The 14,391-nt window shown below is 60.1% G+C and overlaps 1 protein-coding gene across 1 annotated transcript in view; it reads left to right on the top strand.

Annotated features, from left to right (window-relative positions):
- The window catches only part of CLPB (caseinolytic mitochondrial matrix peptidase chaperone subunit B), an 81,288-nt gene extending 72,830 nt beyond the window's left edge, over window positions 1–8,458 (top strand). The window contains exons 11-16 of the mRNA XM_035571733.2: window positions 896–1,057; window positions 3,015–3,171; window positions 6,057–6,130; window positions 6,586–6,705; window positions 7,211–7,315; window positions 7,599–8,458. Coding sequence (XP_035427626.1) covers window positions 896–1,057; window positions 3,015–3,171; window positions 6,057–6,130; window positions 6,586–6,705; window positions 7,211–7,315; window positions 7,599–7,850 — 870 coding nt within the window. The 3' untranslated portion in view covers window positions 7,851–8,458. The remainder of the gene's footprint in view (window positions 1–895; window positions 1,058–3,014; window positions 3,172–6,056; window positions 6,131–6,585; window positions 6,706–7,210; window positions 7,316–7,598) is intronic.
- The last annotated feature ends 5,933 nt before the right edge of the window (window positions 8,459–14,391 follow it).

Raw genomic sequence — 14,391 nt, forward strand, 5'->3', positions numbered from 1 at the left:
CAGCCCGCGGAGCACCGAAAGGGGACGGTTGTGCCGGCACGGCGGCACAAAAGGCTTTCGCTGTTCTCCGACAATAAATGAAACCATGACAGACCCACCATCAGGCTGTGCTGCATGAAGGAGAGGCAACTTGTTTGTTTTATGAGGACTCATCACTATTCTGGGGGGGTCGGGGTTTTGCTCCCGGAATTCCTTCTGCCCGAGTGAGCAGCCTGCAGCTGGCTCTGCGTGTCCGGTGTCCACCCCAACTAACAAACCGACCGGTAATTGCGTTCTTCTCCCGTATGCTTAAAGGACCGCGACTTCAGGTGCGCCCACACAGCCAGGTTGCTTCAAGCTGTACATCAAAATCCCCTGGTCGTTTTTGCAGAAGCAGTTCTGTTGCCAGAAGTATTCTTCTGTCCTCTTTTCTAACCTCATTCAGAAGTCCCGGTGCTGAGAAGTAAGGAAGTTGGTTATGGGTGCAGGAAACATACTTGCACTGCGGCTGCTTCCCAAGCTCTGGGAAAGCCACCCACCACTTGTGCTCCTTTAAATTCTCTCTCTTAAAAAGGCCAAAGGACCCTGAAACGGGTCTTTGACAGCTGGGAGGGGTCACTCAGACACCGCTTCGAAGAGCAGGGGTTGTGCCTGCGCGCGGTGCTCCTGCAGGCTCTGGTGCTTAAACCCCTGTGTGAGGCGATTGCCCAGCCGTCACTGATCTGCATTTCGCCAAATTGTGGCTTATTAAGCTGATCTTGGGATACCTGGAGCGCGATAGATGTCACAAGGAACACAGAGCTCGATTTGTCTGCAGCAAAGAGCCGTGGCTGGGTGCTGAGCCGCTCTGTGCCCACAAGGGCTGCTCCTGGCCGCGCACGGATCCCCTCTCACGTGTCCTGTCCCTTCCTCCTAGGTCGCCAAGTTCATCGGCTCTCCGCCTGGCTACGTGGGCCATGAAGAGGGCGGGCAGCTCACCAAAAAGCTGAGGCAGTGTCCAAACGCCGTGGTGCTCTTCGACGAGGTTGACAAAGCCCACCCAGACGTCCTCACCATCATGCTGCAGCTGTTCGACGAGGTGAGGCTGTCACAGAATGACCGAATTGTAGGGGTTGGAAGGGACCTCAAGTTATCGTTGGGTCCAGCCCCCCTGCTAAGCAGGTTCCCTAGAGAAAACCTGGGTCAGAGCTTGCACAGCGGCCGTCGGGAGGACGGCAGCGAGCAGTGCGAGGGACGGCTGCAGGAGAGGTCTGGAGCGGGGCGGAAGCGCTCCAAATCAATAGTCATTTCCAAAAAATGTGAGCCAGCCAGTCAGGCCATTTTAATGCCAGGAAGCAGGATCACGCTGAGGTCTCGTGGTGGAATAAATTACATCTTTAGGGAGAGAAAAAGCCAGCGATGGGAGGGGCAGAAGCTTGAACTAGAAGCCTAGGAATTGTCCCGTGTCGCTGGGAAAGCACGACAGCGAAGTCTGTGTCATGAGGATACCGCTAAAAACCCTGGTGACAGCTCGGTGACAGTGTAGGTGGGCTGCTCGTCCACAGCAGAGAGCAGGAGCACCGAGAGGCGGCAGGAGGGCGATTGTTCACACACGTGCCCTGTGGCTGCCCACCCCGCACGGGTGGCGTCTGCAGCGTGGCATGGGGGAGACCTGCTCTGACCGCCCGGTCTCAAGTCGGGTGCTGCCACCTCATCAGGAAAGCACGGCAGCGTGGGCACTTCTTAGCCGTAACGAGCCGGGACTTCTTAGCCATAATGAGCCGTGCCTCGTTAATTGCTGCTCTTGAGGTGGGGTTGGTTAATTGGTGGCGTTCGGGGCGGCACGCGAGTCATCTCACACCCTTCCTCCCCCAAATGCTGGTGACTCCACCTGGCCCTGCTGGCAGTAGCGGATACTCGCCGAGGAAGGGCGCATAGGCAGTGACTCCAGAGTCCTTTGCTTTCTGCTGGTCTCTGGGGCTCTCTTTGCGTATCACCTGTCCTGGGCAGCTGCGGCTTCCCTTGCACAAGTTGGTGGGAGCCGGGGACAAACGCGTCTCTGGAGCGAGCCTGGGACACCAGGAGATGGGGGGCTGTGCTGCATCTCCTGCTGCACGCTCGGCTTGTTGCATGCGAGTTTTTCCATTTATTTTTAAGGTCCCGGTCTGTCCTCGGAGGCAAACAGACTCCAGAGCGATGTGCTGGGAGGTTTTGGGGAGTTTTGTTTTTCTTTTAAGGATTAATAACACAATTTTTTCTTGCATAGATCATCACAGCAGCAGCTAAATGTGAAATCAATTCCTGTACCACGCACTTGACAGGGCAATAACCCAAATGTTAATCTCAAGCACCCAACAAGGATTTGTGTCATTGTGCTGGATATCTGCTGCTGGAGACATATCGAGGAAAGAAACTGCCTGGGGAGCTGCTTATTTTTTCCTTATTTTTCTCTCTTTTTTTACTTTATTAATCAAGAGAACTAGTACTTTTGAAGGGTTCCTGTGCAGGTTTGGTGGGAAGAGCGTTGACCCCACAGCACTCAGCGCTGCAGCAGCTCCCTGGGTGCACGGGGAGCCCTGCTCGGGCTTGTCGGGGCTGTCCCAGGGGGATGCTCTCCGTCACCTCTTGCTGCCCCAGCCAGTTCCGTGCTGGGTTCATTCCGTGGGCAGAGCCAAACACTGTTATTTCTGCAAGGTTATTTTGGCTTTGCTTATTTTCGGTCAGGCTCCTAGCAGTCTGTGCTCCCACGTGGTGCTGCCAAACCACCACAAAGCTCACTGCCCCTGCCTGGCCCAGCACCGGGGGAGATCCCACATGGCCACGGCGGCCCAGGGAGCTTTAAACTGACTCCTCTGTTCCTTTGGTGAATACCCAGCTGTAGCCAGTGAATACCACAGCTCTCATCGCAGGCAGCACCTGCCTGTGTCCTTGGGCGTCCCTTGGACAGCATCAGAACCAAATCTCTGGGGGAGAAGGGGGCTGTGATGTTTTGCATCGTGTTTTGGAAATGTCCTGGGGCACCCACTGATGCTTGTGTTGATTTGGTGCCGTTGCAGGGCAGGCTGACAGATGGCAAGGGGAAGACCATCGACTGCAAGGATGCCATCTTTATCATGACCTCCAACGTGGCAAGCGATGAGATAGCCCAGCACGCCCTGCAGCTCAGGCAGGAGGCCATGGAAATAAGCAAGAAAAGGATCGCAGAAAACTTAGGTACTGGTCTTCGCACATCCTTCTCCAAACCCCTAAAGAATCCAGCTCCTCCCTAACACTGCAGGTCCCTGCTGCAGGGATCAAACGCCTGGCCTCATCAGCCACGAAGCCTCTTCTGGAAGCCTCCCTCCAGCATTCACCCGGAGCTGGCCGGGTGCTAAGAGCTCTTGCATTGTCAGCAGGGAGCAAACTGAAGGTCTTCAAACTACAAACTGCAGCTTGGCTGGTTTGTCAGCAGCTCCCCCTGCCCAGAGGGAGCACCCAGTTGCTTCCCTTCTGCTCGCCCCCCTCAGCTGGGGCGCGTCCTGTCCTGAAGTCCTCGTTGTTCACGATCATGTCCTTGAGCTCTTTGTCTCTGGATGGGGCTTTCTAGCCCACCTCTCAGCCTTCCCCACCCCGTGCTCTCTTCCCTTTATCTGCTTATCCTTTTCTTTCTCTCAGGACCCTTCCACATGCTTCCTAGGGAAATACTGCGGCTCATACAGGTGCTCTCATTAACGAAGAATAGGTAGTGTACTTCCTTGTTAGCTTAATTCAGCTAGAGGTAGTTGGGACTGAGCTTAATAGGTTTTACTTTGCCTTTTAGTGAGAGCACGAGTCCCGCACACACGAGGGTCCTGAAGGAAATTTTCCCAAAGTGGGAAGTAGGTCATAGAAAGAGGATGGAGCAGGGTAAGGGAAGCCTCTGACAGCCCTGCTGAAGGCACAGGGTCTCAGTGTATGCTCAACCCTGCACCACCCAGGCAGTGATAACCCCATAGCACCAGGAGGGCACTGGTAGGTCTCCGCTGCCCTAAGGAAGGACGGACAGCAGTGCCTGCACCAGGGGTTTCCCCCTCTAGCTCTAAAGCAGGGGCAGGTTTTGAGCACAGGCACTGGCACAGGGAGCACGGGGAAGCACTGTCACCGTTGGGTGCTGCTGTGCCTGTGCCTAACCAGGCAGTCATTTGTGATGGTTGCATCCTTTGTTTTCTCACCCGTTTGCTTCCCTTTTTCCTTTCCTCAGGGTACCTGGCAGCGTGTGCCCTCTCACATGTAGGCAGGGTTTCTCTGCTCACCCGTGGAAAAGCCCGAGAAGCTGTGGTGTGCGGTGTGTGCTGCGGCCAGGAGCCACAGCTTTCTGCACCAGCTCCATGGACGGCAGGAAAAAATGCTGGGTTTTGGCATCGAGTGCATTTTTCAGCTTCTCTCTCACTGTCTCTTCCTTTTTGCTTTGAGAAGTGGATGCCAAAGCTGACTTAATTCAGAATCTTTAAACTTCAATCAAACTAGGTAAAGGACAAAGCATGCCTGCAACTGAACTTTCAAGAATAACATTTTAAAATGCCAAGCACTTTTCTCCTAAATGAGGAAAGCATTGAATTTTAATTTCTGGAACTGTACGACAGACAGCTGCAGTGAGTGAAAGGCAGCGAGAGAGCATAGCCAGAAAATGCATTTTGATCAGAAGCCCGGCCTCAATTGAGTTTCGCAGAGCTCCTTGCAATTTGCCGAGTCCTTGGCTTGGAGGTGCTCCTGGACGCAGTGGCCGGGAGGTCAGCCTAAGTGCCTGGCTGGGCAGATAAATGGAAAGATAGAGGGAAGGAGCTGCTTCCGCCGTATCTCTCCATCTGTGAGTGAAAGCAGCAAATATTGCAGGTGACAAACCTGAGTACTGCCTGTTCTCTGCTCTGCCTTCCCCAGCTCCTCTTCCAGAGGCCCCATGCGCGGGCAGAGCGCTCTGCCAAATCCCGTCGGTGTCTCAGGGAAGTGAAAGGGGCCGAATCCTATAACCAAGGACCCCCAGCTCCATTTAGGCCATGTGGCCACTGCGATGCTCGTCCCTCCCGTGCAGCACAGCGAAATCCCCACCCAGGACCACTGGAGCCCCCCCGTGCTTGTGTCCGGGGGGTGCTCCCTGCAGCAGGGGTGGGCCGGGAAGGGTGCTGAGAGCCCCCCAGCCTCCCAGGGGAAGGGGCAGGGGTACTTCGGAGCACACAGCACTGCACCTGGAAGCCTCCTCTGCCACTGCTTGGAGTGTCACAGCTCCGCCAAGGCTGCAAACGTGGGGAAGGCTTTCGGCATCCAGCCTTCAGCGGGGTCTTTTTCCGCTGCTTGGCATTACAGCCTCCTATCCGGGGCACCTTTCCTGTGAGGGATCTCCCCGTGGGCTTCCTTGTGTTAAATAGCACATGGAGTTAAATGCCTGAAGGTGTAGGAAGAATCAAGGCAGTAAAGACAAAGAGAAACGTGACTTGGGGCCGCAGGAAGGTAAAGCCTGCGCTGAAGCTGGCTGTTGCAGTTGGAGCTGGGATTAGAAGCAGGGCTGCCAGACCCTGGCTCCATCTGCAGTCAGTGGAGGGAAGTAGTCCCAAAGCCCGAAGCACGCTTCTGCCCCAGGCTGAGCGTGGGTTTTGCTGCTTGCTGAGGGGACCACGGACTGTCCTCTGCGCCTGAAGAGCTGCCGTAGCCTCCGCAGGACACCCCCAGGTGACCGTGCTCTGTGTGTCAGGTAACCTGGGCTGGTTCTCATTGCCCAGCCACCGTCCAGGTTTCATGGAGGCCAGCTGAGGACTCCTGTTGTCTGAAATCTGCTGGCAGACAGCTCTTGGGCTGTAAGGCAGAGAGTGGAGGCAGAGCGGGAGCTCTGCTGCTGTTCAAGAACATCAGTGAAATCACTGGTGAAGGGCGCACAGGGCGCCAAGAGCCAGCCAAGTCAGGGAATCGGGTGCAGGAGCACGGCAGCACCCACCAGATGTGGTTTGTGGCACGTGGGGAGATTTCGGGTCTGATCCTAGACCCTGCTGGGCACCCATCTCTCCTTCCTGCGCAGCCACTGGCTCCTCGTTGTGTGGCTTTGTGTGTCCTTCCTTCCCCACCCTCACCCGTGTCCTTGTGTCTTTCAGAGGACGTGCAGGTGACCGACAGGATAACCATCTCCAAGCAGTTCAAGGAGAAGGTTATTCGCCCCATCTTAAAGGTACGGGGGATTCGTTTCACGGCTCGTGTTTCAGGTGTCCTGAGCTCTGTTCGCTGAGTCGTTCAGAGCAGTAAGCACCGTGCCCCTCACCAGCTGCCTCCCAGGTGTGGGATCAGTGACACGACGTCGCTTTTTAATTTTCAGGCACTCAGAAGTAAGGTCAGGGCCTTGCAGAAATAGATAACCGCATCTCTCTGCTCTCACAGTAGTGCAGCCGTGGGAGACTGGAAGGGGAACATGGGGTGGGAAGTGCTGCGCTGGGATTTGTGGGGGTCCTGCGCTCACCCTGGGCCACAATCTGCTCGGCTTCTGCACTGCTGGGCCAGGGAAGTCCTCCTGCAGCGACGCGTCCCGCTGACACCCCTGTCCATCCTGCCAATGCATACCCCTGCAGCCTCACTGCCTGTCCGGGTCACCGCCCTGTCCCCGCTGACCCGCAGCCCTTGTCCCTGCAGGCTCACTTCAGGCGGGATGAGTTCCTGGGGAGGATCAACGAGATCGTCTATTTTCTCCCTTTCTGCCACTCGGAGCTCATCCAGCTTGTCAACAAGGAGCTGAATTTTTGGGCCAAAAAGGTAAAATCCAGTCCGTTGCTCAGAGACGATTGCTTTAGAGGTAACTTTTCCTTCACGAGCAGGAGGAATTCCTGTCCGAGCCTTCATCCTGCTGTTGCAGAAGCAGCGTGAGCGTGCGTTTGTGCCGCAGTAGGCTTCTTCCAGTGGTCAGCAGGAGGGGACCCGCTCTGCTCAGAGCACTCGGCGCTCGGGGCAGTGACTGCTGGGGCAGCGGGGGGCACTCCTTCCTCTGCTGGGGCAGGGATGGGCTCTGGACAGCATTCAGAGACGGTCAAATGTCTGATCTGTCTCGGCACATGGAGGCTCCAGATAGGAATTAGGGGGCACCTTTGGAGCCTTTTCGTGCCCCGACAGGGCTGCGCTTGGCCGAGCTCAGACACAGGGACACGCAGCACCGCACCCTGCTGCCCGTGGTGTCCCAGCTCCCAGCTGCTCGAGGAAAGGAATGGGGTGCTGGGGTCGCTCAAATGCACGGTAACATTTCCTTCTCTTCCTGCCCCCGCAGGCCAAGGCGAGGCACAACATCACCCTGCTTTGGGACAGGGAGGTCATGGATGTGCTGGCTGACGGCTACAACTTGCACTACGGTGCGCGGTCCATCAAGCACGAGGTAAAGCACCAGGACGAAGCAGGCCTTGGCCCCGCTGGGTGCTGCAGAGGGCGCAGGAGCAGGGGCAGTGCCCACAGCCTCCCCTCGCAGCCCTGCTCTGCGTGGGGAGCGTCAGGAGGCTGTTGCTTGTGTCTGTCCCGTGGAAAGTGCGCCCGTAGGGCCCACAGCCAGCATGCTGATGGTCAGGGGAGGAAATATTGCTGCCCGAGGGTGGGAAGGAGAGCGGCATGGCTCCCATGGGGATACTTCGGGGCTTTATGGAAGCTGCTTTTTCCTCCTTCAGGTTGAACGGCGCGTTGTGAACCAGTTAGCAGCTGCTTACGAGCAGGACCTGCTGCCGAGGGGCTGCACCCTGAGAATCACGGTGGAGGACTCGGACAAGCAGCTGCTGAAAACCAAAGACAGCTCTGCCCCCGGCGCAGAGAAAACAAAGATGCCAACCCTGCGGTTGGAGATAGTGGAGAAAGACAGCAAATCCCGAAAACTGGACATCCAGGCACCTCTGAACCCAGAAAACATCACGTACTTCCTCTAGGCAGCGGCAGCCACTCCTGGAGCACGCTCCTCCTGAGCAGCCGCCTGCGGGACGCCGCCGGCTGTGCGGGCTGGCAATAAAATACCGTGAGACTCGCAGTGTGCGACGTGGCCGCATCAGTGAGGGCAGGCATCCGTCCGAGCAGAGCGTGAGGTGGGGCAAAGCTGCTCCTGCTGCCTCTGCTCCTGCTGCCTCTGCTCCTGCTGGAGCAGGACGCGGGCAGGCAGGACCCGCACCTTGAGGCGGGTGGCTCTGGGTGGGCACAGCCCACCCAGGCTCTGGCGAGGCGCTGTGCTGCCACGGGGGGACACGCGGGTGGAGGGCAGTGGGATTTCACCGCAGAAACAGCTGGCGTAAGAGAGAAGGTGCTGGGGCTACTTAAGACATGGGCAAGCAGATTTCAGACTGTACGGGTGCTGGTAGGGCTTGTCGCTGCCTAAAGATGGGAATTGCTGCAGGGACTGGGTTTGCTGGGCTTGGACTGATGCTGCACAGGGGTAGGACAGGGACTGAGTGTGTGACAGCTTCCATGTAAAAGCCACCAGGCACTCTGACTGTACCTCGCCTGCTTCTTGTTATTTATTGCAATAAACGTGGTGTGCACACGCGATGGTCTGCTTCTCACGCAGGCTGGGGGAGGCCAGGCAGAGCAGGGTGGGGATTGCCCGTTAATAGGGTCGAGGAGGGCGAGGCCCAGCCCTGAGGGACTCCTGCAGTTCCTGCTCGCCTCCGGGAGGCACGAGGAACGCCACGAGGAACGCCACCAGCACGTTTCCTCTGCCAGCCCCAGCCCGGCCGGGTGGCATCCCAGCGTAACCCCTCGCCCAACACAGCAGCTTTTCTGCCACTGACCCATCGTCCCCGCTCGCAGAGCTGCTCCCTGGACGTAGTTAATTTCTCGGGGTTAACACCGATGCCCAAGTTGTCCTTGGTGTCAGCTCGAGGCGAAGGTCCCAGTCCAGGCACACAGAGCATTGCGGTGGCTCTTACCGGGAAGAATTGGGTTTTCCTGCGTGTTTCTAGCGCAGTGCCCTGCCCAGGATGTCCCTGCAAGGCTGCTGAGGCAGATGGGGGAGGTTGTTGGGGAAAAATCATCTCTGCTCCTTCATCCTTCCCCAAGCACCCAGCTCAGCCCTGCAGGCTTTTGGGGAGCAATCGGCACGTTTGCCTTCCTCACCAACCTCAGTGACGGTTCCAGTGCGGGACCACGCGCCTTGGTTTTGGACACGTGTCCTCTCCTGGGGACACGGCTGGTGTCACGTCCCTGGGGACAAGGTCCTGGGTGGGAGTGGGGGGGAGGCGCACGGGTCCCTTCCCACAGCCTCGGTCGCTGCTCGGCCACGTCGCTGTCACCCCATGGGGAGAGGAGCCCTCTGCCACCGAGGTCACAGCATTTCCCCGACCACGTCGCCGCGGATTACCCCGCCGATCGGTGACGTACCACAGGCGCGTTATGAAGGGCAGGAAATTAAATACATACGGAAATCAAACAAAGTAGCCCTGCGGAATTAATAAGTCACAGTCCCTGGGGCACGGGGACAGTGACGGATCGGAGGTGGCAGAGCGCCGTGCTTGCCGGGGACGGCGCACCCCGCCGAGGCGCACCCACCCTGCTCCAGCTGTGGCAGCGGGTTTGGGGAGGCCACTTGCTGTCCTGCAAGGCCCCCCGGCGTGCCGGGTGCCCCCCTTCCCAGCTCCATGCAGCGCTGGCGGGGTCACAGCCCCGACCCTTTGTGGGTGCAGGCGGCCCCAGATGGCCCCGGGGTGTGCCAGGACCAGCGCATGGGGCTGCTGGAAGGGCTCATCCCGGTGAGGCGCCCGAGTTGTTGGGGCTGAGCTGCCGAGGCAGACATCAGAACCAGGATCCCGCCTGTCCGTGGGCTTGTTTTGTCCCTGGCACTCATTTTCCAGGGGCTGCAGGAAGTTTTAAGGGGCTGCTTTGCCCCGACTGCCCGTGGGGCTGCTGGGGGCATCCGACCACACGAGAGGTGTGTGCCCAAAGGGACGGGGCTGAGACCAAGAGCGGCTTCAGGCCTGGACGCCTGGGAGCACCAGGGCTGGAAAAGGGGGGGGAAGCTCTGAAACAGAGCTGCCAGGGTGGAAACCAGAGCTGGGGGGGATTGGGAGGGTGTGGGGATGGCGCAGGGGTGGGCGTAGCACTCAGTAGCAGGACTGCACAGCCAGAAGCCAGCTGCATTCCTGGATTTGTCCTTTTATTTACTACCATGGAAAGCACCGTCACGGTCACCCCAAAAATCCCTCCGGAGACTTGCACAGATTACATTTTCCTGGAGGACCTGGAGCAGGCAATGCCAATGGTCCCATCCTGCACCCAAGCACCGAGGCGCTGGGAAAAAGCGATGATGCTGCCGAGGGTCGCTGCAGAAGCGCACAAAAAGGAGCAAAGCTCAGCACCCTGGCTGTGGATGAAATAACAGGTTTGGGAACGAGCACGGGCCATCAGGAGGGCAGAGCCCTGAGCTGCCGGTGCTGTGCACGCTCTGCGCTGCGCTGTAACGTGTGGGGATCGGGCTGGGTGGGGAAAGAGGGTCTCTGGCAGCAGGAGTGGGTCTTGATGAGCTTCTTGTGGTGACAGAGAGGACAGTAGGAGGTCCTTCACGTTTGCCTTCACCTGAAAGGGTCTCAGAGCTCCACGGGGGTTTTCTTGACCCTCTCCAACCCGGAGCAGGTCCCACGCAGACACTGGTGGGGCCGGCTCAACACCAGCCCAACGGGGTGGGCGCTGGAGTTTGCACGGTCCCCCAGCAGAGCTGCCTGGGGCCCCAGCCTGTGCCCGCCCCACGGGGCTGGGACACTGCGTAGGGACAGGGAGAGCCCCAGGAGCCACCTCCGCAGCTCCGGCCCCTCAACTCCTCACCAGCCCCACAACTGCCTCCAGCCCTGACGCCTCCGGCCCGTCCCGGACTGCAGAGGAGGCTCCGTGGGACACCCACCTGGTCCAGCTCTGCTGGGGCCACGTCCCCACGTGGCACACAGAGACCGAGGGGCTCTGTGCCCGAGAGGGAGAGCAGGAGCAGGAGCATCACAGATCACAGAATTGTCTCGGTTGGAAAAGACCTTCAAGATAAATCAAGTCCAGCCATCGACCTGACCTCCCGCGTCCCCTCACCAAACCACGCCGCTTCCTGGCTCCAGCCCGGCAGTGGAGCACTGGAGCTGCCCACGTGTGGTCCCGTGGCGCAGAGCCGGCCGTGCGTGGGTGTGCCCCCACGCCCAGCCCAGGCAGCACGGGCACCCACACAAACCACAGCAGGGCACGCAGGGCTCCCATGCGACTCCTGCAACCAGCGGGAATGGGACCAGCCCCAGCCTTGGGCTCCTGGCTGCAACGTGGGGAACCATGGGCCAGGCGTGCTGGGCCATGCCGTGCTGCATTGGGCCGTGCCGTGCCGTGCCGTGCCGCGCCGTGTCCCACTGTGCTGTGGCATTGCGTAAAATCAATTCCATGACACCGTGTGACTCTGCCATGCCACGTTATGCCATGCCGTGCCGTGCCACACTGTGCTGTGCTGCGTCATGTTGTGCTGTGCCAGCCTGTACTGCACTGTGCCATGCCATTCTGCTCCACGCTGTGCCGTGCTGCACCACACCATGTCACAGTGTGCTATACCACGCTGCACCGTGCCGTGCCGTGCCGCACCGTGCCGTGCCGTGCCAGCACCCCAGAGAGTGGAGCGGCGAAGGCCCCATCAAGCAGGAGCACCACTGGCCCAGGCTGTGCTGGGGAGGTGAGCGGGGCCCTCCCCGATTGTTTTATTTGTTTTTAATTGTGTTTGAGGAGAGGAGCTGGCGTGCCTCTAAGCAAACAGCAGAGGGTTAAAGGGCTCCCTGTGACAGATCAAATAAATGTGCCATTGCAGCCGGTCCCAGAAACAATAAAACCAAGGCAGGATCTGGAGGGGAGAAACATCAGGCTGTGACGGGAGAAATTCAATTACTGCCAGCCTTCAGCCCCGTGCCGGGCTCCTAATTCGATTAGGGGCAGGCGAGCTCCAGCGCGCGGAGGGGCCTCGGCGCGGCCCCGAGTCGGGGCTTTGTCACGGGGAACAAAGCAGCAGTGGCCGGGGGCCCGCGGCACCGTGGCCGGGTGAGCGCAGCGCCGGGCGAGCAGCCCCAAATTGCAGCCCCGGCTCAGGAACCGGAGCCACGGGGCCCACGGGGCCCACGGTGCTCGCGGTGCGCCCAGCCACCGGCTGTGGGATGCCGGCTGCTGGCACGCACCAGCATCACGGTCCTTGCTCGGGCACCGCTGCCGGCGAGGGCGAGGGCACGGCGCGAGGTCTCCTCCCCGCTGCCCACCCTGCAGCAGCTCCAGCTCCTGCACCCAGCGCCGCGTGAGCTCTCGGTGCAGCCCCGGTGTTACCGCGGCCCCACTGCAGCGCAGCCGGGGCTGGCACCGAGGGAGCAGCAGGGGCCGGGAGGGCCGGGGAGGCCGTGCTGGGTGTTGCAGTGGGATGCTTCCCGGAGCACGGGCTGCGCCCTGGTGAACAACGTGGGCAAAGCTGGTGCTCGAGCGCCGCAGGAGACCCCGTGAGGCCCTGCAGTGCCTCCTATTACACAAGGTCCCCAATTCCCGCATGCTGAGAGCGGGGAGAATGGGCACGGCGCTCTGGTGCCACGCATCCCGCAGAGCCTGGCCAGGCTGGGGGCACGGGGAGCCCCCATCCGTGCTGCGGGACCCCCGCCCACCTTCCCGGGCCAGGTTGGCCCCTGCACCCGACCTGGCCTCTCCAAAGTGCCCAGCCCGACCTGTGCATTGCCACGCGTGTCGGGGTGGGGGTGCTCAGCCATCGCATGGCACTGGGGACGTCACCCCCCCCCCCCCCCCCCCCCCCCCCGGGCAGCCCCTGCTGCCAGCACCGATTCTCCCTCCACCAGCATCAGGTCACCCATGTCCGTCCCCCCCCCCACCCCCAGCTCCTATGGCTGGGCCCAAGCTCTGGGCTCACCAGGACCATGGCAAGGTGGGGGCACCCCCGGCGCTGCCCCAGCCCGCCCAGCCCCCCTTTGTCCACTTTCTCCTCTCCCCCTTCATCCCCCCCTCATCTTCCTCCTCCCCTCCCCCTCATTCTGCCCCTGGCTCTGGGTAGCAATAGCAGCAGCTCCTTGCGTGGCAGATTGCTGCCTAATTAGTTTAGAGGGAAAACTTAATTGAATTAACTTTTTCACAACTCCAGCAGCCTGACAGTTGGGGCTCTCTTTCACCAGCCAGCCTCCATCTCCTTGATCTAATTAACTTGTTTAGCAACCTGCCCGGGTCCGGCGCCTGCGCCTCGGCCAGCGCAGCTGGGGGCTCGCCGTGGGGACTGGGCCGCCAGCCCCCAGCCGGCCCGGCCACGGGACCCGGGGTGGCCCAGGGACCCCCGACCTGGTGGAGCAGGGGGATCTGGGCCAGTGGGGGGGCTGTTCCCTGGGAGGGGAGCGTGGCCACAGGTGGGGCACTGGCTGTGGGATGGTGTGGGACATGGGGCAGGATGTGGAGATGGACGTGGGACAGGACATGGGGCAGAATGCAGGGAAGGACACGGCACAGGACACAGGGCAGGACGTGGAAGAGGACATGGGACAGGACATGGCACGGGACATGGCACAGGACACAGGGCAGGACAAGGAGTAGGACATGGCACAGAACATGGAGCAGGATGTGGCACAAGACACAGGGCAGGACATGGAACAGGACACAGGGCAGGACATGGCACGGGACTTGGCATGGAGCACAGGGCAGGACATGGAGCAGGATTCAGGGAAGGATGCAGGACAGGACATGGAACGGGACACGGCACAGGACACGGCACAGGACATGGCACAGGACACGGCACAGGACATGGCACAGGACACGGGGCAGGACATAGCACAGGACATAGTACAGGACATGGGGCAGGATGTGGTGCAGGATGTGGGGAAGGATGCAGGGCAGGACACGGAGGGGGACACATCCCAGGCAGCCCCAAGGACATCAGGGGCCAGTCTCTGGTGCCCCGTGTCCTGAGCCTGTGCAGGCTGAGCTGGTGCTGCAGGAGTGGTCAGGATCCAGCCTTTCCTTACACCGGCACTGATGCCTGCAGGGAGGGCAGTGAGCCACCCCCCCCCCCCCCCCCCAGCTGGGCAGGGGGACACAAAGCCTCCGGCCGGGTGCAATTAGACTTTTAAATCCTCTTTAGTGAAAGTGTTTGTCTTGAAAATGTCCCCAATCCCCCCAAATCCCCCCGGTGCCTCTGAAAAGGGGCAAAGCCTTTACCTTGGACTTTGCCATTCACGGGTGCCCAGCGGGGCGGTAATGAGGCACCGCTGGAATTCAGCTGGGTTGCAAAATGGGGGGGGCAATGGGCAGAGCCCCCGTGGATGGGATGGGGGGGGTGGGGAGCCCCCCCCCCCCTCTGCTGCACCCCCAATCTCAGCTGCCTTGGCCAAAATCTGGAGCCAGGGGATGGGTGCAGGCTGTCGGGGGGGACCTCAGGGTGCAGGATGGGGCCCGAGGTGTTTAATTCATCGAGCTCACAGAGGGCAAACAAATCAAAGA

This window comes from Cygnus atratus, chromosome 1 (genome assembly GCF_013377495.2).
Source record: "Cygnus atratus isolate AKBS03 ecotype Queensland, Australia chromosome 1, CAtr_DNAZoo_HiC_assembly, whole genome shotgun sequence".
Lineage (NCBI taxonomy): Eukaryota > Metazoa > Chordata > Aves > Anseriformes > Anatidae > Cygnus > Cygnus atratus.